The 22499-nt window shown below is 45.6% G+C and overlaps 1 protein-coding gene across 2 annotated transcripts in view; it reads right to left on the bottom strand.

The window, feature by feature from the left end:
* CUEDC2 (CUE domain containing 2) overlaps positions 1 to 22499 on the bottom strand; it is a 74434-nt gene that overhangs the window by 7665 nt on the left and 44270 nt on the right. For both annotated transcript variants that reach the window (XM_077454474.1, XM_077454475.1), the window contains 3 exons: positions 19492 to 19604; positions 18601 to 18768; positions 6705 to 6757 (listed from right to left, as the gene is read on the bottom strand). In XM_077454474.1, coding sequence (XP_077310600.1) covers positions 6705 to 6757; positions 18601 to 18768; positions 19492 to 19604 — 334 coding nt within the window. The remainder of the gene's footprint in view (positions 1 to 6704; positions 6758 to 18600; positions 18769 to 19491; positions 19605 to 22499) is intronic.

The raw sequence follows: 22499 nt of genomic DNA, 5'->3' as shown, positions 1-22499 counted from the left end.
TGGCTGTCCCCATCTTTTTTTTTTTTTTACAATCAACCTGAAGACCTCTGGATTCAATTGCCACTCTGCCTCTAAAATCTGGTTCCTACTGAGGAAATCTGCCATTTCGTTTAGAGTTCCCTTTAAGTGGACCGTGGACAAGGATAGAGCATGCTGTTCTGCCCAAGCCAGAATTCCTCTTGCCAGATCCTGTAGTGCCCTGCTTCTGGTTCCCCCTGGTCTGTTTATGTAAGCCACAGCCGTGGCGTTGTCCAACAGGACCTGAACATGTTGTCCCTGGACAAAATGTGCAAAAGGCTAAGACCACCATTTCCACTGCCTTCAGCTCCCTCCAATTTGAGGACCTCCCTGCCTCCTCTGCGGACCATGAGTCCTGAATCCACTGACTGCCCATGTGAGCCCTCCAACCCCAGGAGCTGGCATCGGTCGACAGCCGTATCTGGACTGAGAAGGACCACAATAGACCCTCTGAAAGAACCTCCCAGTTCCTCCACCACCATAGACTTCTCTTTACTGTAGTGGGGATCCTTACCAGAGAATCCAACAAACTCTGCTGGTGGTTCCAAACCTTTCAATAGAAAAGTTTGCAGCGGTCTGAAATGGTGCTTCGCCCACTGGACCGCCGGTATGGAAGAAGTCAAGGTTCCAAAAACCGACAATCTTCCTGATGAACAAGGTCTGATTGGACTGTAGTTGAGACACTAATTGTATCAACTGCTCCTGTTTCTCCTCTGGCAGGAAGATCTTTTGGAGATTTATAATCCAACCTAACTCTTTTTTAGGTGGGTGCAGGCTCTGTCCAGATCTTTTTGCAGACCATCCCTGGACTGGGCAAAAAACAGCAGGTCGTCCAGGTAAGGAATCACTGAGATTCCCTCTAGGCGTAGGGGTGCTAATGCTTCGGCCATAATCTTGGTGAACACCCTTGGGGACGAGGACAGGCCAAACGGGAGTGCTCTGAACTTTAGATGTACTACCCTGCTCCCCTCCCTTAGTGCCAATCTCAGATATCTCTGTGACCTGGCGAAACGTAGAGATAGGCATCCTGCAAATCTATGGGTGCCATATAGCACCCCTTATTCATTAGGTTCCTTACAGAAAAGATGGAATCCATCCGAAACCTCTTGTACTTTACTGATTTGTTCAGTACTTTGAGGTTTAAAATGAGTCAGAACTTTCCCGAAGGCTTCCGGACCAGGAACACGTGAGTAAAACCCCAACCTAATTTTCCTGTCGGGACCGGCACAATGACTTTCTGATTTATCAGTTCCTGAATGAGGGACTTCATGGCGAAAGCCTTGACCGGATCCCTTGGGATGTTTGTGACCAACAGCCTTTTCGGAGGGACCTCCGTCAACTCGATCACGTAACCCGGGGAGATCATGCTCAAAATAAATTGGTTTTGAGTAATGGCTCCCCACTGAGGGAGGAACTCTTGGAGTCTCCCTCCCACCTTGATGGGCGAGTCATTGTGGTTTGGTGGTGGTCGCAGGAGGATTGAGGAGCACTCCACCCCTACCCTTGGGTTTCTGTGCAGCCCAGAGCTTCTTCTTGTTCTGCGATCTATCTTCCGGTTGCCCTTTTGGGGTCCGAAAAAAATGCCTATGCATTTGCACTGGTTTCTTCTTGACCGGAAACGATTTCTTTGTGTCCGCCGTCCGGTCCAGAATAAACTAACTGTGAGCTGAACAAAAGATCCCCTGCAAAGGGAATACTACATAGCCTATTCTTAGACGCCGCATCCCCTGGCCATGTTTTCAGCCACAAGGCCCTTCTCACTGAATTAGCCAGGGCGGCTGATTTGGCTGTCATGCGGACCGACTCGGCTGAGGGATCTGCAATATAAGCAATCGCAACTGATAAAGTAGAAAAGGAGTCTAATATCTCCTGCTTTGGCGAATCAGCCGTAATGTGTGGTTTTTAATTGGTTAACCCAATGGTCTAGATTCCTTGCTACACAGGTTGTTGCCATGGCCGGTTTCAAATTAATCATTATCGACTGCCAGGCTCTCTTTAGGAGGAGGTCCATCTTTTTGTCCATAGGCTCTTTCAATGTGCCCATATCCTCGAATGCCAAGTCCGTTGACTTCGAGACTTGAGAAAAGGCAGAATCTAATTTGGAGACCTTGTTCCAAATAAACTCTGGATTGTCTTCAAAAGGGAACCTCCTCTTGTGTGCCCTGGAAAAAAATGGCTTATTTTCAGGCTCTAACCATTCTTTCTTGATCATATCTGAAATCAGAGAATGGATCGGGAAGGTGTGACTTCTGGAATCCCCTAGCCCCGCATACATACGATCATGCAGGGAGTGTTCTTTTTCTTCCTCTATTCCTAAGGTCACATAGATCACCTTATGGAGTCCTCCCACTTCTTCTAAGGATAACTTGTACTTTAGAGGCGTCCCAATCATTTTCCTCTTCCTCTGAATCAGATTTGTCTAATGCCAAAGAGAGGGACTCTTGAGAGATGTCTTGGGATATCCCACCCCCCGTCATCAACTGAGAACTCCCCTGGAGCTCCAGGGATGGCTGGGGGTTCTAGGCTCTCCTGACGTTCACAGATCTTCTCTCAAATTAGATCTGAATGCTTGGAATGTAGCCTTGAGTTCATCCTTAATGGTCGTTAGCAAATCGCCACAAATGGATGGGGACTCTTCCCTAACCAGACTTGAAATACAAGAAGCACAGAGCGCTTTGAACCATGTTTCACTTAGTTTTTCCTTGCAAACAGGGCACCTCCTCTTAATTGGTTGGGCAGCACTTTTGACCTGGACACCCAGAAAAGAGACAAGAAAAAACAAACCACACTATTTATAAAACTCTGCAAATGAATGCAGGTGACACCAAGGTGCATCTACGGAAAAAAAAAAAAAAAAAAAAAAAAAAAAAAAAAAAAAAAACACAGTTCCCAGTGCCCAGCAAGCAAACACCACCCCTACACCTTCAGCCTCAGAGGTAACACAGAGTGTTACAGGTAGCCAAAACCCCGAAAATGGGGGGGGTGATAACTTCCCTCTCCCCACACTGGAGCAAAGGATCCAGATAATCAAGAGGCACAGCTCCTTACCTTCACCTTGCTGGCGCCTTGGCTTGCCCCCTTGTCTGCATTGCTCTCCATCTTCAGCTCAGCAGAAGCGTGGTAGCCATTTTACCGCCTGTCCCGGGATTCAAAATCGCTGATATGCCAACCTGGAAATAATGCGCCAGGTGGCCCTCCTCTCTCCCCCTGCATTCCAGTGGCCGGAAATGATGCCACGCGCCACCGGAAGTCTCACCCCTTTCCCCGAAGGACATGGCCGAAGGCTCTCCTGGCCACCAGAACAATGGCGGCCGCCTAGTTCCGCGATGCAGCGCGCGCTGCACGCGGGAAATCCAAACACCATGGCCGCCTGCTCTGCAAGAACAAAACAGGGAAACTGGACAAGCGGACGTACTGGCTCTCCCCAGGCACTGAAGGGGAAGAGAGAGCCCATGGCACCATCCATATAGGAGGCAAATGGGAGGACCAGCTCCAAGCAAAAAATCTGAAAGGTGAGAACCAGTCGCTTTCTCAGGACCAGCCGGAGAGATCATAGCTCCACACGGAGGTGTTCCTCCAGTTAGAGGAAGCACAAAAAACTGAGGAGGCTGCGTGTAGGCTTTCCTTTTAAAGCTTTAATGGAGGAGGTGTTTCCTTTGGGAGGAGGGGCCATGATCTCTCGGGTGCTGTCCTGAAATTCGTTTTGGAAACACTTGCTATGGGGGGGAGGGGGGCAGATATGTGGAATTGCTCTCGAGCTGGGCTGTGAGCATCCATGGACACACACAGTACAGCTCATCAGGGATAATAAGAAGGGAATCATGAGAGAGACAAAGTGAACAAAGGCCTAGAAGCAGTATTAAACCCAAAAGCAAATTATTATATTGCAGCTCATCAATTCTTAGAGATGGTGGCTGCATTTGTTTTCTTTTTTTTAGGTTCTTTTTATTTTTACTTGGTAATCCTGCCAGTCAAGACAGAACAAGCTGTCTTGCAGATTACAGGTTTGAGACAAAACATTTAACACTGAGAGAAGTGCTTACAATGGTCATCTTTTATTTAGGTAAAACCTCTATCCCAAACAGAAAAAAAAAAAAAGCTTACTGTAACATGCTTAAGGCTAGGTTCACATTTGTGTGCGTGTTCCTGCTGCATGTGTGCACCTGTTTTCGCAGCCACAGCCACCCACACATAAAAATGCACTGGATGCGAACGGGTGCTATTAATTCTAATGGAAATTGAACTGCACTTTAGGTTCCCATGCGGGCTGTGATTTCTGAAATGCTGCAGGGACCTGTGCAAAATTTTGCTCACAGAGCCACATGTGTGTAAACCTAGGTTTAAACATGTTAGCTGGAGTTTGGCTTCAATTTTATTAGTGCATCTAAATTTGTTAGTACATCTAACACTCCCCTGACTCAGACAATGCTTTGGTTAAAAGGTGTCTCTGTGCTCCTTCTTCCAGTGTTTAGGCACTCTAATACAGGAGAGGTGTGTCCTGGCCAGATCACCAGGTGAAAACAGAGGGAAAAAGCCAAAAAAAAAAAAAAATAATAAATAAAAAAAAAAAAAAAAAAAAAAAACGAATGCAGCCACCACATTCAATGATTGGAAATCTACAATATATTACATTTTTTCGTTTTTGGTTTAACACCACTTTAATCAGAGAATAGGAAGCCAATGTGAAAGTGTTGGTTGAAAATCATCTGTGGAAAACAAGGGATCCGTCCCACCAAGAAACTCCTGGGGGTAAAGTCCTGAGACTCACACCAAACAAAGCAAGATACACCTTTACAAGTGTTTAGTGCAAAATATCAAAATTGCAAAGTAACTTAGGTAGATAATACAGAGAAAATGGAATGCCATACACAAATCCAATCTGTACATTCAAACAGGTTATATTGGGCCTCAGGAACACCATAAAAACAAAATGTCAGCCTAGTACCAGAGAACGTAGCAATATCAAATACAAGGGGAGGGAAAGCAATTGTGAAGGTGTCACATATGCCAAAAAATAAATAAAAAATAACCCACACACACCTAAGTCCAGACAATAAAAATTCTAAAACTTGCTGTCCATGACCAATTGAGACGTGTCCAAAGACATGAATAAGATAAGTGTTGAACTATTAGTACGCTTGGATACGCTTGAAAATTGGTGGAATCGCTATATGTTTGCCAAGAAGTCCAAGTAGTGTGGACTTTCAGGATCCGCACTATCCTCAGCCAACACCATCGCCCTTACGGCATTAAGAACCTGGGCCCAGTCCAAAAGCAAGCGAGGGGAGGCAGATTTCCAGTGATGAGAGAGAAAAACTCTGGCCGCTAATAGACCATGTCATAAGATTTTTTATTTTATTTTGGAAATGGGTATAGGGATCATAGACAGAGGTGCAATTTTGGGAGTAGCTGGGATACCTGAAAACACACAAAACTGCGTAAGCAGACAGGAACTCAACCATATGTGAAAGTATGTGCCCACTTCCTCTGAACACTGCCAAAACATTTCATTTATTTATTCTTCAAGAGGAGGAATTAGCCATTAAATATGTATTGTATGATATGTATTTCTTTCAGATTTGTGCAATTAACATGAAACAATTCCTACACTTTTTCTCTGTGCTGGAGTTTTCAGACAAAGACAGGTCACTGCTGTTATTTTTACTTTCCAAGGGTGACTGGTCTGATAGCTGCAGCCCCTGTAGTTTTCGGCTGGTTGCTTATATAGACCTACTGGGTTCCCTTCAAAGCTCTGCCCTCTGCACAGACTTTGTGCAACACATTGATAATGTTGCTACATTTTCCAAGGTAATATCTGGGTTTGTAAAGTCATTTGGTGCAAATATTTATAATATTTCATTTTTAAAAATAAATAAGGACCAGGCAGTTTAAGTCATAATGTGCTAGTATGCATAGCATACTAGCACATTATGACAAACTTACCTGAAAATAAAGCCCTCCAGTGGCGCACTGTCACTGCTGATGGCTCTTCCATCTTTACCGGGTCTTTCTCTATATGAATGGGTGAGCCAGCGATGACGTCACTCCCACATGAGTGCAAGAGTCACTGTTTATGGCATGGCTCTAAATGAACAGAATGGACATGCCATTCCTTCAGAACACATGCGCTGGTGATGTCACCGGCTGCATCTAAAGTAAATATCTCCTAAACAGTGCACGTTTAGGAGATATTTACTGTACCTATAGGTAAGCCTATAATAAGGCTTATCTATAGGTAAAAATCATACAAGGGAATTTACTCCCACTTTAAAAGTCCTTATATTCATTACATTCAGGCTATAATTTACCATAAGAAAAGGCTCCAATAACCTCTAAATCTGAGAAAATACTGTAAATTCACTTGGTACAGTTATTGTAATGACAGTGACAATCTCATCTTTCATATCACTGTACCTCAAGCTGAAAGTGAATGAACAAAGAAAGGCGGCGGCGGCCATAGGTAGGTTGCATGACTTTTGATTTTGGTTATATAACCAATAGACCAGTACAATAGGCTTTATGGACATGAGTAACCTTGAAAATATGAAAGTCTCTAGATTGTTTCAGATACTGAATCTTCATTAATACAGCTGTAAGTATTGTGTACTGAAGCATAACTGACCTGGTATATTTGACCTGAGAATCAACAATAAAACATCAATTACCTGACAAGACTGATTACTTACTTCTGTAAAATAAAGTCTTTCAAGTCTTCCTTTTTGGGAGCCTTCTGTAATTCCTTATATAAATGGAAACAAGAAACAAATGGGTTAGACAGTGTTATACACAAACTATCATGATTCAGCTGTTCATAACTCCAGTGCAAAAGAACAGCTGCTTTATAAAGGGCAATCATTTAATTTACAGTTTGTACAATAATTCTTTGCCCTCTGAAGGGAAAGAAGTCTGAAAAACTTTAGGTCATACTGCCACCTACAGGAGAATTAGACACTGTTAAAAAACAAACAACTATACTGTAGGCCAGCCCAGTATATAGCCCCTCCCGCTGCCTCAATTTTATAGCAAAGCAGTACTGAATGCAAGATCACAAAACACAGACTGGTGCAACCTGTATCCCTCAATGGACTCCAAGAAAAGGATACATAGCGAGTACAAAAATCATGTTTTCTTTCCTGACCATTGAGGAACACAAGGTTTTAAAACACTAAAAAGCAGTCTAACTGAGCAACACAGCAAACAACCATGAACAGGCCCAATGTAAACAAAAGGAACTGGAGACTGTCTTCAGCTCAAAAAGCCACCGGAAGGCCCTTACGCCAAAAGCTGGCACCAGATGAGCCAGAAACGTCCACCTAGCAGAACTTAGAGAACATGTAAACAGAAAACCAGGTGGCATCCTTCCAATTTTGGGAAAACAGTTGCCCAATGCTGAAAAATCCAAAAGGTGCTCATAGATCTAGTAAAGTGAGCCTTAATAGTAAAGAGAAACTCGATCCTTAAGACCGTAAGATTGAACAATAGTCTGTCCGAAACATCTAGAAATTGTGGAATGAGAAGCCAGGGTGCTGTTTTGGGGTGCATCCAGGGGTGCTAAAAGGACTAAAAGGGAACCAGTCTTCCTGTAAAAAAGCAATGGCTGAGAGAGAAATGTACAGCCCAAAAAAACATCCAGACTAGTGATGGACGAACGTTTCGCCCGGCGGTCGTTTCGCGGCGAATTTCCGACTTTCGCCGTCCGCGGGTTCGAACGCCTTTTTCCGTCGTTCGCCCCGGCGGACTTACGTGTTTAATGTATACAAGAACTTTAACCTTTCGTGACACGTTTATCATGTGTTACAGGACAACCAATTGAGACATGACAGCTCATGGACACTTGGACATTCCCCCTAACCTATAAATACACCCGATCCGGTGGCCATTTTACATTCTTTCTTCTGTCACTGTAGGGAAAGGATCCTGTGTGGAGTAGGGACAGAGAAAACGCTAGCTATTTGGTACACAAAAGTTCTTTTCAGGACTGGTATAGGTGTTAGGTCAGCAGCCTGAGTTTCTTTTGTCAGTTTAGATAAAGGGACAGAGCGCTGTATGCTGCTATTTTAGGGACAGCTCAGCCAGATTAGTCTTTCTTCATCATCATCATCATCATCATCATTAGCTGTTACTATCAGGTCCACAAAAGAGCTGTTCCAGCTAATCGTTCCAGCCTACTCTTTTTTGCCAATTTGTATAGGGACAGGCAGGAAGCAGTGTGTCAGGCAGTGAGGATAATTTTAAAGACTTGCTGTTACTATTAGTTCCACAAAGGTTCTTTTCAGGACTGGTATCAGTGGTACGGTAATAGGCTTGTACACGTATAATATTCTTTCTTCCAAATATAGAAAGAATATTATACTTGACTGCTGCCCTTCTGCTGCAGTCTGCTAATCATTCACAACTCACTTGTTCCACAAAGCTCTTTATCAGGACTGGTAACTTGGTCTGTCTAGGGTGCTACGGTACATAGGCTTGGGTGCGGTACAGTCTGCTGTTCTGTAAGGACCGCTATCGGTCCACAATACATAGGGTTGCCGTGCACTACTGCTGACCGCTGCCCTATACTGCAGCAGTCCTTCAGCGGTATAGGGACTGACGCACAGTCTGCTAAACACTAATACACAACCTGCTTGGTCCACAAAAGTTCTTATAAGGACTGGTAACTTGGTATAGGGTGCTACGGTACATAGGCCTGAGTGCGTTACAGTCTGCTGTTCTGTAAGGACCGCTATCGGTCCACAATACATAGGGTTGACGTGCACTACTGCTGACCGCTGCCCTATACTGCAGCAGTCCTTCAGCGGTATAGGGACTGACGCACAGTCTGCTAAACACTAACACACAACCTGCTTGGTCCACAAAAGTTCTTATAAGGACTGGTAACTTGGTATAGGGTGCTACGGTACATAGGCCTGAGTGCAGTACAGTCTGCTGTTCTGTAAGGACTGCTATCGGTCCACAATACATAGGGTTGCCGTGCACTACTGCTGACCGCTGCCCTATACTGCAGCAGTCCTTCAGCGGTATAGGGACTGACGCACAGTCTGCTAAACACTAATACACAACCTGCTTGGTCCACAAAAGTTCTTATAAGGACTGGTAACTTGGTATAGGGTGCTACGGTACATAGGCCTGAGTGCAGTACAGTCTGCTGTTCTGTAAGGACCGCTATCGGTCCACAATACATAGGGTTGCCGTGCACTACTGCTGACCGCTGCCCTATACTGCAGCAGTCCTTCATTGGTATAGGGACTGACGTACAGTCTGCTAATCACTAACACACAACCTGCTTGGTCCACAAAAGTTCTTATAAGGACTGGTAACTTGGTATAGGGTGCTACGGTACATAGGCCTGAGTGCGTTACAGTCTGCTGTTCTGTAAGGACCGCTATCGGTCCACAATACATAGGGTTGCCGTGCACTACTGCTGACCGCTGCCCTATACTGCAGCAGTCCTTCAGCGGTATAGGGACTGACGCACAGTCTGCTAAACACTAACACACAACCTGCTTGGTCCACAAAAGTTTTTATAAGGACTGGTAACTTGGTATAGGGTGCTACGGTACATAGGCCTGAGTGCAGTACAGTCTGCTGTTCTGTAAGGACCGCTATCGGTCCACAATACATAGGGTTGCCGTGCACTACTGCTGACCGCTGCCCTATACTGCAGCAGTCCTTCATTGGTATAGGGACTGACGTACAGTCTGCTAATCACTAACACACAACCTGCTTGGTCCACAAAAGTTCTTATAAGGACTGGTAACTTGGTATAGGGTGCTACGGTACATAGGCCTGAGTGCGTTACAGTCTGCTGTTCTGTAAGGACCGCTATCGGTCCACAATACATAGGGTTGCCGTGCACTACTGCTGACCGCTGCCCTATACTGCAGCAGTCCTTCAGCGGTATAGGGACTGACGCACAGTCTGCTAAACACTAACACACAACCTGCTTGGTCCACAAAAGTTTTTATAAGGACTGGTAACTTGGTATAGGGTGCTACGGTACATAGGCCTGAGTGCAGTACAGTCTGCTGTTCTGTAAGGACCGCTATCGGTCCACAATACATAGGGTTGCCGTGCACTACTGCTGACCGCTGCCCTATACTGCAGCAGTCCTTCATTGGTATAGGGACTGACGTACAGTCTGCTAATCACTAACACACAACCTGCTTGGTCCACAAAAGTTCTTATAAGGACTGGTAACTTGGTATAGGGTGCTACGGTACATAGGCCTGAGTGCGTTACAGTCTGCTGTTCTGTAAGGACCGCTATCGGTCCACAATACATAGGGTTGCCGTGCACTACTGCTGACCGCTGCCCTATACTGCAGCAGTCCTTCAGCGGTATAGGGACTGACGCACAGTCTGCTAAACACTAACACACAACCTGCTTGGTCCACAAAAGTTTTTATAAGGACTGGTAACTTGGTATAGGGTGCTACGGTACATAGGCCTGAGTGCAGTACAGTCTGCTGTTCTGTAAGGACCGCTATCGGTCCACAATACATAGGGTTGCCGTGCACTACTGCTGACCGCTGCCCTATACTGCAGCAGTCCTTCATTGGTATAGGGACTGACGTACAGTCTGCTAATCACTAACACACAACCTGCTTGGTCCACAAAAGTTCTTATAAGGACTGGTAACTTGGTATAGGGTGCTACGGTACATAGGCCTGAGTGCGTTACAGTCTGCTGTTCTGTAAGGACCGCTATCGGTCCACAATACATAGGGTTGCCGTGCACTACTGCTGACCGCTGCCCTATACTGCAGCAGTCCTTCAGCGGTATAGGGACTGACGCACAGTCTGCTAAACACTAACACACAACCTGCTTGGTCCACAAAAGTTTTTATAAGGACTGGTAACTTGGTATAGGGTGCTACGGTACATAGGCCTGAGTGCAGTACAGTCTGCTGTTCTGTAAGGACCGCTATCGGTCCACAATACATAGGGTTGCCGTGCACTACTGCTGACCGCTGCCCTATACTGCAGCAGTCCTTCATTGGTATAGGGACTGACGTACAGTCTGCTAATCACTAACACACAACCTGCTTGGTCCACAAAAGTTCTTATAAGGACTGGTAACTTGGTATAGGGTGCTACGGTACATAGGCCTGAGTGCGTTACAGTCTGCTGTTCTGTAAGGACCGCTATCGGTCCACAATACATAGGGTTGCCGTGCACTACTGCTGACCGCTGCCCTATACTGCAGCAGTCCTTCAGCGGTATAGGGACTGACGCACAGTCTGCTAAACACTAACACACAACCTGCTTGGTCCACAAAAGTTTTTATAAGGACTGGTAACTTGGTATAGGGTGCTACGGTACATAGGCCTGAGTGCAGTACAGTCTGCTGTTCTGTAAGGACCGCTATCGGTCCACAATACATAGGGTTGCCGTGCACTACTGCTGACCGCTGCCCTATACTGCAGCAGTCCTTCAGCGGTATAGGGACTAAGAGTTTTGTCACAGGGTGATTTAAAAAATGACAGGCAGAGGAAGAGGCAGGCCCTTCCGCAGGGGTGGTAGGGGTAGGGCAGGAGCAACAGCCTTGAGCCAAAGTGGGAAGTTGCAGAAGGTGCGTTCAATTACTTTAAAGGACGCACCAGACTTGGTTGAGTGGCTCACTCAGCCTTATTCTTCTGCACCCTCCTCATCCTCTCGATCTGCACCCTCTTCTTCACTCTCTGCTATGTGCACCCCCAAAGACACTACCACCAACAACACCACCACCACCACATACCTTCCGCTTGAGTGCAAATGGGGGCCTTCATGCTCCAGTGTTTTAATAGGGACCCCCGTATAAAAAGCATGAGGGTCAAGGACCAGTACTGGGTGGCAACGTACTTAGATCCCCGGTACAAACACAAAATGGCGGAAATGTTACCGCCGTCGCAGAGGGCTGTCAGAATGCAGCACTTCCAGGCCTTGCTTCGAGAAATGCTGCATTCTGCTTTTGCGTGCGCTGGCAGAGGAGCAATTCCCACTCCCAGAGAAGGATTTGCGGGTACCAATCCAACAGCGCCTGCAAGAAGAGGCCGGTTTGAAGATGTGTTGGTGACTTCGGATATGAGGTCATTCTTTCAGCCGACCCATCGACAGGTGTCATCCGGATCCAGCATCAGGGAACGCCTAGACCGTCAGGTGTCCGACTACATTGGGTTAACGGCCGATGTGGACGCTCTGAGGAGTGATGAACCCCTAGACTACTGGGTGGGCAGGCTTGACCTCTGGCCAGAGCTTGCCCAATTTGCAATCGAACTGTTGGCTTGCCCCTCATCCAGTGTCCTGTCCGAAAGGACGTTCAGCGCAGCAGGGGGGATTGTGACCGATAAGCGTACTCGCCTAGCTCACGACAGTGTTAACTACCTCACATTTCTAAAAATGAATGAGGCATGGATCTCGGAGGAATTCAACACATGTGATCAGTAGACCATGTATATGTCTATAAACAATTTTTGGAATCAAGCACACAGACCTTCTTAATTCATTTGGCTCACTTCCCTGACCCAAAAAAGCACACCGTACTATATGCCCCTACCCTCCTCTTTGAAGAGGTTGAGCGGTGTCATATTTCTACTGGGGCTGCTTATTATGAGGGGTTCCCACCATCCCTGTGCTGTGCTGACTTCCTCCTGGGTGTTCTTATTATGAGGGGCTCCCACCATCCCTGTGCTGTGCTGACTTCCTCCTGGGGGTTCTTATTATGAGGGGATCACACCATCCCTGTGCTGTGCTGACTTCCTCCTGGGGCTGCTTACGGTGCTGCTGTCAGCGCTGTATGTCACGGAGCTGCTGTCAGCGCTGTATGTCACGGAGCTGCTGTCAGCGCTGTATGTCACGGAGCTGCTGTCAGCGCTGTATGTCACGGAGCTGCTGTCAGCGCTGTATGTCACGGAGCTGCTGTCAGCGCTGTATGTCACGGAGCTGCTGTCAGCGCTGTATGTCACGGAGCTGCTGTCAGCGCTGTATGTCACGGAGCTGCTGTCAGCGCTGTATGTCACGGAGCTGCTGTCAGCGCTGTATGTCACGGAGCTGCTGTCAGCGCTGTATGTCACGGTGCTGCTGTCAGCGCTGTATGTCACGGAGCTGCTGTCAGCGCTGTATGTCACGGAGCTGCTGTCAGCGCTGTATGTCACGGAGCTGCTGTCAGCGCTGTATGTCACGGAGCTGCTGTCAGCGCTGTATGTCACGGTGCTGCTGTCAGCGCTGTATGTCACGGAGCTGCTGTCAGCGCTGTATGTCACGGAGCTGCTGTCAGCGCTGTATGTCACGGAGCTGCTGTCAGCGCTGTATGTCACGGAGCTGCTGTCAGCGCTGTATGTCACGGAGCTGCTGTCAGCGCTGTATGTCACGGAGCTGCTGTCAGCGCTGTATGTCACGGTGCTGATGTCAGTGCTCTGTATTACGGTGCTGCTGTCAGTGCTCTGTATCTCCTGCACCCTCTTGTTTGCCTACCCTGGTCCCTGACCTTCCCTCTCCTCCATTGCCTTCATTAGCTCCATAGTCCTGAATTGTCAGAACAATTTCCCAAATAAAAAAAAAATGCTTGTAGTTATCGATCCCAAATTCACCTCATACATGTATTATGCTATTGTCCAGGTGGTGGGACTACGTGCTACCCCCTAATAATTACCCCGTGGCCGCAAATTCGACCTAAAGGTTTGCGAAATTCGCCTCCCATTGAAGTCAATGGAGCCCGCGGCGAACGGTCGTTTTCGCGAACGTTTGTGTCCGTTCGCGTTTCGCGTTCGCGAAACGTCCCGTCGGAAGTTCGTCCATCACTAATCCAGACAACTAAGGCAAAAAGGAAGTACTGGGCACCAAGATGTCCTTGTTTCTTTGCAAGAAAAGGCCAAGGGTCCAAACTCTTGCAACCTTGTGGGATAGAGCAAAGAGGGAAATATCTCTTATGGGTTTAAAATGACAGCTTCTGAAGCATAGAGAGAAACATATTCAAATGCCACAGAGTCACAGGGGAATGTACAAGGGACCTACATGCCAGATCCCGTTGCAAAAAGATCTTATTTTATGTATCTCTGAAACAGAAAGGAAAGAGCAGACATGATCTTTGATGGTGCTGAGAGTCAAATGCTGGTCTAGACCCACAAGACTCAAACCAAGTGAAATATACCTTCACTATGATGATAGACCTTGCAAAAGAGAATTTATTAGCCTTAGAATTTTATGATTCCCCTGTTCCTTAGAGAGTCAAACAGCCATGCCATTAAAGCTCAAGCCAAGAAGCAGGAAAGAAAACAGATCCCAACTGTTTAGTAGGGCCCATGGTGTGTCTGATAGAAGTCTTACAAGGTCAGAGTAGCACATTTACCTGGACTAATTTAGAGCAATGAGGATCACCCTGCCCACTATCTGTATTCTGCAGAAAAGGCAGGGAAGAAGCTTTGAGGGGCTGGATCAGAGTGTAATGATTTGACAGCACTACCAGGCACAGGTCTCAGACCTCCTCTTGGGTTCAGACTCTGCCAACGGAGGAAATCTGTCAGCCAAAATGTCTTTAGTGGGAATGTACACGGCTAACAAGGGATACTAGAATGAGACATGTTGAGATCAAAAAGCGGTTAAGCAAGGTGCAGGCTTGGGGTAAGAGACAGGGTCTCAAATACTCATGAAAGAGTTACTGTAGCTGGTAGTAGGTGAAAAAAGTAATTTTAGGAAGGCAGCAGGAACGGATCAAAAACCAAAGTTTCATAAGGCTCTTTGCAATAAGAGCAGTAATGAGGAGAAGCTTCTTTGTGGCTATCTGGCGGGAAAAAGAATGCACATGCAACCGTCCACTCAGTTGTTGACAACAGCTTTTAAAGCATTAACCCTCATCCACAGCAAAGCAGGTGGCAAATGTGGAATAATGGTGGAGCTCCGGGTGCTTGGCCTGACTGGCCAACTCAATAAACAAGTCTTCAGAGCTAGCTTAACCATAACAAAGTCCGGAAAGCGACCCATGCAGAAACCAATGCTGAAAAGTCACTTCCAGCCTAGCTTCTCCGCATTCAGTACAGCAGGCTCCAGATGCCATACAGTTCAAAAGCAAGGCTAAGGACAACCATGCCAGAAAGCTGGCAAATTGAGTGGAAACCTACATCAAAGACATAGAGAAAAATCGTAATAAAAAAAAAAAAATAATCACAGGTCAATAGAGCTAAAGAAATGTTGTTCTTCCTCCTAAGACACGGAGATATGGTTACTCAAAAAACTGAGGTGTGCTTGTAGTGGGAGTTGTTATACCCTGGGCTGGCAAGTATCCAATGTTTCTGTAGGTAGCAGTATAACCTGAAGGTTTAAGACTTCCTTTGTGCCTTAATTAAAAGAAAAAGAAAATACTGTAGCATACCCATTAGAATTTACAGTTATTTTTTATAATCAATATTTTCAGTCGTGCATCTTATTTTCAGCTCTCATTGGCCATTACTGCACCAAATAATGATCCCTATGGTTTACTGAATAGAAAGTTGTGTAAAACACATGTGCAAAGGAACAAAAAAAAAAAAAAGAAAAATCAGTGCAGCTGTTTGATATAATTTAAAGGCTTAGTCCAGCTTTTAGAAGAAAAAAAATATAGGATTTTTATTACAGCTTACCTGTAAAATCCATATCTTGGGACACAGAGCCTAAGTAATTACTTAATGGGTTATAGGTCACCTTCAGGTGTTGACACTGGTATACCCAATAAAGGAAATTCACTCCCTATATAGCCCTTCCTCCTTCCAGGAGCACATCAGTTTTTGTAGCAAAGCAATATACTTAAATCCCAAAAGAGGGGAGGGACCTCTGTGTACTCCAAGAAAAGGATTTTACAGGCAAGCTGTAATAAAAATCTTATTTTCTTTATCATACATCATGGGACACAGAGCCTGAGTAATTACTTAATGGGATGTCCCATAGCAATGCTACTTGAGGGGAGGGATGGACAACCCACAGGGTACCCCCAGACTTGAGGACTTATACTGTTGCCTGCCCCCGAAGACGATATCCTCATACCTCCTTACATCCCCCTGATAAAATTGTGTGAATGCACCGAAGACCACGTTGTGGCCTTGCAGATCTGAGCCATGGAGGCCTGGTGACGCACTGCCCAAGAAGCACTAACCGCCCTGGTAGAGTGTGCCTTAACTTGAAAAAGGGGGAATCTTACCCTTTAAATCCTGAGTTTGAATTATAACTTGCCAAATCCACTTTCAACGCTGCCTGTCCTTTCTTAGGACCCTCTGGCAGAATAAATAAGACATCAGTCTTACGAATCTGAGCAGTTGCCTTTAAATAGATTTTCACTGCTCTCACCACATCAAGACAGATGTAGTGACTTTTCTTCCCTGGAACATGGTTTTGGAAAAAAACAATGGCAGGACAATATATTGGTTCAGGTGGAAACCTGAGACTACTTTTAGTGAAAAAAACCCAGACGAGGGCATAACACCACTCTGTCCTCATGAATATTCAACTATGGCTCTTTACAAGAAAGCGCAGCCAATTCCAAAACCCTCCCTGCTGAGGATATAGCAACCAAAAATACCAGCTTCCTTGTCAAAAGGACTAAGGGAATATGCTTTATCGGTTCAAATGACTGTTTTTGTAACACTGACAAAACTAAGTCCGAAGGGCTCAAAGGTGATTTAACTGGCGGATTAATCCGCATCACCCCTTGCACGAAACCGCAGACTAAAGAATGCATAGCAAGCGATCTTTGAAATAAAATCGATAAGGCTGAGAGGGCCCTTAATAGTACTCAGGGCCAACTTCATTTCCACGCCTAATTGTAGAAAGGTAAGAATTCTGCCTATGATATATCTCTGAGGGTGCCAACCCTTGGATTCACACCAGGAAACCTAATGCCCCGTACACACGAGCGGACTTTTCAACATCCAAAGTCCGAAGGACCGAGTCCGTCTGACGGACTTTAGAAATGAAGCATGCTTCAAATTTTCCCGAAGGAACTCCGCCGGACCCGGTCCCCTTCGAAAACTCCGCTCGTGTGTATGCTACTCCGACGGACTAAAACCGACGCTAGGGCAGCTATTGGCTACTGGCTATGAACTTCCTTATTCGAGTCGGGTCGTACGTCATCACGTTCGAATCCGTCGGAGTTTAGTGTGATCGTGTGTGGCCAAGTCCGTTCGGCCGAAAAGTCTGTCAGAACTCCGTCGGAACTCCGGCGGAACTCCTTTGGAAGTCTGTCGGACATAAGTCCTCTCGTGTGTACGGGGCATAAGCCTTCCAGACTTGCATTAATCAAAGTAGAAATAACTGACCCGGAAAGCCCATGTTTCTTCAGAATGTGGGTTTCAATAGCCAGGCCGTCAAATTTAGCGTTCGTAAAGCAGAATGGAATATCGGCCCCTGTGAGAGCAGGTCTGGCCTTAGTGGAAGGGACAATGGATCCTCCACTGCAATCTTTACGATTTCTGCATACCATGACCTTCTGGGCCATGTTGGTGCTGCCAGAATTACCGGCTTTCTTTCCAGCTTGATCCTGCAGAATCTAGAATGGATCTGTTGAATTTCTGCGTAGACCTATACATGTACAGGTAACGCATAAAAAAAGGCGGTGAAGGTTTTAAGGAACCTAAGAAGAAACTGAACTATCAGCTGACTCTACTAGAGGTAGCTTGAAAGAGGCACTAACCATCTCTGTAAGAGGAGATTTGTACCAGCAATCTCTCAAGATTGCGATGCAGAAAAAAGGTTCAACTCCAGTTGTTTCCTCCGCAGAGGAGTAATACGTTTTCCTTTCTTCCTGATCACCTGAGGGTAACCCCTCATCCTCTACCCACTGTTCCCTTGATAAGGGGTCTAAGGTGGGGGAAGGGGATCTAACATGCTTCCTATCGTTTGGATAGCGGATGTGATTAAAGTCGCTAAACCCTGAAGCTTTCCTCTAGAGACTGACAGTGGAGGCCATTGCCACTGCCTAGAGGCAGCTTCCCTTGGCACAAGGGGAAGCAGTCAGTTTATATAAAAAGGACGTTTATACCTTCTTTTGGGCAAAAGAGTACCTTTCCCACTAGAAATCATTTGGATGTATTTGAGCAAATCCTCCCTAAATAGCCGCTCCCCATGAAACTAGTCAGAAGCTTCTAGCAAGGTGCTTCGTTTGAACAACTTTTTAACCACAGGGTCCTACGCATGTGTTTTAGCACAAGTGCAAGGCGGGACGCTTGGTGAAGAGTCTTTCATGGCGTCTATGGCAAAACATAGTGCCTTTGGTAGTTCGGATAACTCATGGGCCTGTTGCGCAGGGACCTCCTTTAGGGTCTCTTTGAACTGGTCCTTTAGGGACTGACAGATGCCTATTGCAGCGACTGCAGGCTGAGAAATGGCACCTGCAAAGGAAAAAAGATTTTAACAGAAATTCCAACTTTTATCTGTTGGATCTTTGATTGAAGGAAAGAAAATTGCATAATGTATTGCCTGCCTAACCCTCTTGAACCGTTTTGTGACTACACTCCCTCTCTTTATTTTGCAAAAGACTGCACAAACTGTTGGTACAATATAAATGCTGCATAATAGTAATTAGCCTCGTTGCTACAGATCAAAAGCAGGCATAGTAGCCTGTCACAGTTGGTGGGACTAACCTGTTGCTCACAGGCATTGTCAAACTGCCCCTCGCTGTCAACTATAATCTGAACTGCATCTTCAAGATTTCCTTTAGCCATAGAGAGAACTTTCTCAGCTTGGTGCAAACTGCAGCATGGGAACATTTCTAGCAGTACATCAACATTTTTCTTCAATTCATTTTTTTCCTGTAAAACATATAAAAGTGGAAAACAATTTGTTTCAGTTTCTATGGACATTTGTCAATTAAAACCAACAGAGGGAACCATTTTATCAGCCAAGCTACCATTTCACTTGTTACTAATCCTTGGGACAACAGGGCACGTCCACCACATTGGATTTATATAAAAACTATCCTTCTGGTATAATGCATGCACTCTGGAAGGGAACAACAGATCTCCATGTAGAGCTCTGACTTTTATTCTATTAGATGGGCTTAGTGGTTTCTTCCACTTGGCACTGTACAGCAGTGGAGACATTGAATTACAAATACAGTCTACAGTCTTGTACTCAAGAAAGATTCTCCCACTCTCCATTTCAGTGTAAAGCTAGAGAATATTCTCAATTTTCTAATTGTTAATAAGGTCAAAGCAAACTTAATTTTCTACCGCAAAGACAAGAACACTAGAAGAAGCAGGCTACCAATATTTTCTAGTATAAGCTAATTTCTAACAGTGAATGTGGTTTTTGATTGACAAAGTCCATTCATTCAAAAATCGATTGTTAGAATGCAAAACCTGTGTGATGCAAATAAAAGCCAGTCAAAACAGGTGTTTATCCTTCCAAGTGTCCCCCTAACTTCAAATGCAGTGAAACAACAAAATGCTGGTGGTCAGCAAAGCACTTGCCTTGTGAATATCTATTAATGCAGCAAAAAGCCAGATTTATAAATTATACTATGTTGAGAGTACCTGGGCCTCCGCTCCTTCCAGTTGCACCTGTAATTTATGTTGAGGTGGTTCACAGCCATCAGATTCTGCAACCAAATCTGAAGTCTCCGATGATGGTTTAGGAGAATAATTTTCTGAAAATAAATTATAAACACGTTATTGTCACATAAAATACACTAGGCCTGGAACTGCCATCAAACTTCAAACCAACTTCCGATTTCCCCTACTACTACTGGACTCTTACCAGTGAGCAGGCAGGGGACCAAGGAAGCTGTAGACCTAAACCAGGATATAGTAGAGTCCTGATCCTGGCTGGGGGAAAAAAAAAAAAACACAGTATACGCATTTCAACTGTGAATTTAGCTGGCTTCCCAGAGTTCCTCTTTAAAGGATTAGTTGATCTTCACATACTTTGTCCAAAAATGCCCCTTTGCATTACAGTGTGCTTAATACACTGAAATTCTGTGTTTTGTTCTGCAAATAAATGCTTACTTTTCAGATGCTGCTATTATTGTCCTTGCTTCACTGTCCTGCAGATAGCAGGATGTACTCACCGTAAAATCCTTTTCTCTGTAATTCACCGACCGACACAGCTCCTCTCTTAGCCAGTGGGTTGTATACCTCACCTCTAAGAGAAATAATAGGCAAAGTTGTAATAAAACACTCATAGTTTCATAGTTAGTTAGGTTGAATAAAGACACCAGTCCATCCAGTTCAACCTGAGTGAGTGTCTACAATTGTCCCTATCCCTGTACATTGCACACTCATGTTGGTCCCTACCCTCAAGGAGCCCACAATCCAAGGTCCCCATTCATATCCTAGGGCCAATTTTGAACAGAAGCCAATTTACCTACCTGCATGTCTTTGGATAGTGGGAGGAAACCGGAGTACCCGGAGGAAACCCACGCAGGCACAGGGAGAACATGCAAACTCCAGGCAGGTAGTGTCGTGAACTTTCAGTTCCGCCATGGGAGCGGTTCCTTGGGTATCAACCCTCCTGCCTGCTAGCAGACCTCAGTACGTCAACAAGCAGCACAACGCAAAGAAAAAGGAGGGGCGGGTGCTGTGTCGGTCGGTGAATTATAGAGAAAAGGATTTTATGGCGAGTAGAAAAAATCCTATTTTCTCTTATATTCACCGACCGACACAGCTCCTCTCTTAGCCATTGGGACGTCCCCAAGCAGTGCCAAACGAGGGGTGGGAAAAACAGCATAAACACTTCATCCACCATGGCAAGTGGGAACAAGTGAAACTTTACCCACAAAAAAGAACAGTGCATGGAGAAATAAACCACAAATTTCCAGGTACTCTCAACAGGAGTGACTACCCACAACCGCACAAAAAACTGTGGAATGTAATGCAACAGTGCATTAACTTAACCACTTAAGGACCGCCCCATGGCAATGAACGTCGGCAGAATGGCACCGACAGGCACAAGCACGTATATGTACGTGCTTGCCTTCCAGAGGGTGGGGGGGCCGCTGGCTGCGGCAGTCCATTTCGCTTCAGGAGCGATCCGGGATGAGGGGATGGCCGTTGGTTTCTGGCCATCCCCTCTCGATCCCTCCTGGCGAATGAGAAGCTTCCCCCGCCTGTGCAGTGTAAACACAGGCAGGGAGACTGATGTCATTCTCCTCGGGCGGTCTTTTTGACTGGACTGCGAGGAGAACATAATAGTAAGTGCATCAACACTACACTGACATGTAGGTACACATAGGCACACAAATCCCCCCCCCCCCCCTCCCAGTCACAGTGTCACTGATTGCAGTGATCATTTATTTACTGATCACTGCATTTCGTGTCAGTTGTGACAATAAAAACTGTCAGGGCAGTTAGTGTTAGGTCCAGGGTAGCCCCCTACCCCCCCATAAAGGTTTAACCCCCTGATTGCCCCTAGAGTTAACCCTTTCACCCCCTTTTGCCAGTGTCACTAAGCAATCATTTTTCTGATCGCTGCATTAGTGTCACTGGTGCCGCTAGGTAGCTAGTTATTTTTTTTTATGTTCACCGCCAGGTTTTTATAGCGTTAGGTACCCCCATATACTACCTAATAAAGATTTTAACCCCCTGATTGCCCCTAGAGTTAACCCTTTCACCAGAGATCACCGTATAAGTGTCACTGGTGACGCTGGTTAGCCAGTTAGTTATTTAGGTTCCCCGTCAGGTTTTAATATAGTGTCAGGGACCCCCCATATACTACCTAATAAAGATTTTAACCCCCCAATTGCCCCTAGTTAACCCTTTCACCAGTGATCACTGTATAAGTGTTACGGGTGACTCTGGTTAGTTTGCTTTTTATAGCATCAGGGCACCCACCATTTATTACCCAATAAAGGTTTAACCCCCTGATCACCCGGCGGGTGATATCAATTAGGTTTTAGGGTCAGGGTCTGCGTCGCCCCAGGCAGTGCTAGGTTAGTGCCAGTACCGCTAACACCCACGCGCAAAGCATACACCTCCCGTAGTAGTATAGTATCTGAACAGATCAATATCTGATCAGATCTATACTAGCGTCCCCAGCAGTTTAGATTTCCCAATAAAAATAAAAAAAACGCATTGTTAGTGGGATCAGCCCAGATACCTGCTAGCACCTGCGTTTTGCCCCTCTGCCCAGCCCACCCAAGTGCAGTATCGATCGATCACTGTCACTTACAAAACGCTAAACACATAACTGCAGCGTTCGCAGAGTCAGGCCTGATCCCTAACAGTTTTTTTTGGTAGCGTTTTATATTTAAATCCTGAAGGCGGTGCTTGGTTTTCGGGGTCCCGTACGTGGCTAGGCTCCCAAAAAGTCTCCCACATGTGGTATCCGCGTACTCGGGAGAAGCAGAATTTATTTTGGGGTGTAATTTCACTTATACCCATAGCATGTGTGAGCAATATATAATTTAGTGACAACTTTGTGCAAAAAAAAAAAAAAAAAATTTTTTATATTCCTGCAACTTGTGGCAAAATATAAAATATTTCATGGACTCAACATGCCTCTCAGTAAATAGCTTGGGGTGTCTACTTTCCAAAATGGGGTCATT

The sequence above is a fragment of the Lithobates pipiens genome, unplaced genomic scaffold (assembly GCF_037356315.1).
Source record: "Lithobates pipiens isolate NorthernLeopardFrog02 unplaced genomic scaffold, aLitPip1_a1.2 Scaffold_25, whole genome shotgun sequence".
Taxonomy (NCBI): Eukaryota; Metazoa; Chordata; class Amphibia; order Anura; family Ranidae; genus Lithobates; species Lithobates pipiens.
Note: the sequence above shows the minus strand (reverse complement) of the source record. Positions and strands in the feature narration are given on the sequence as shown.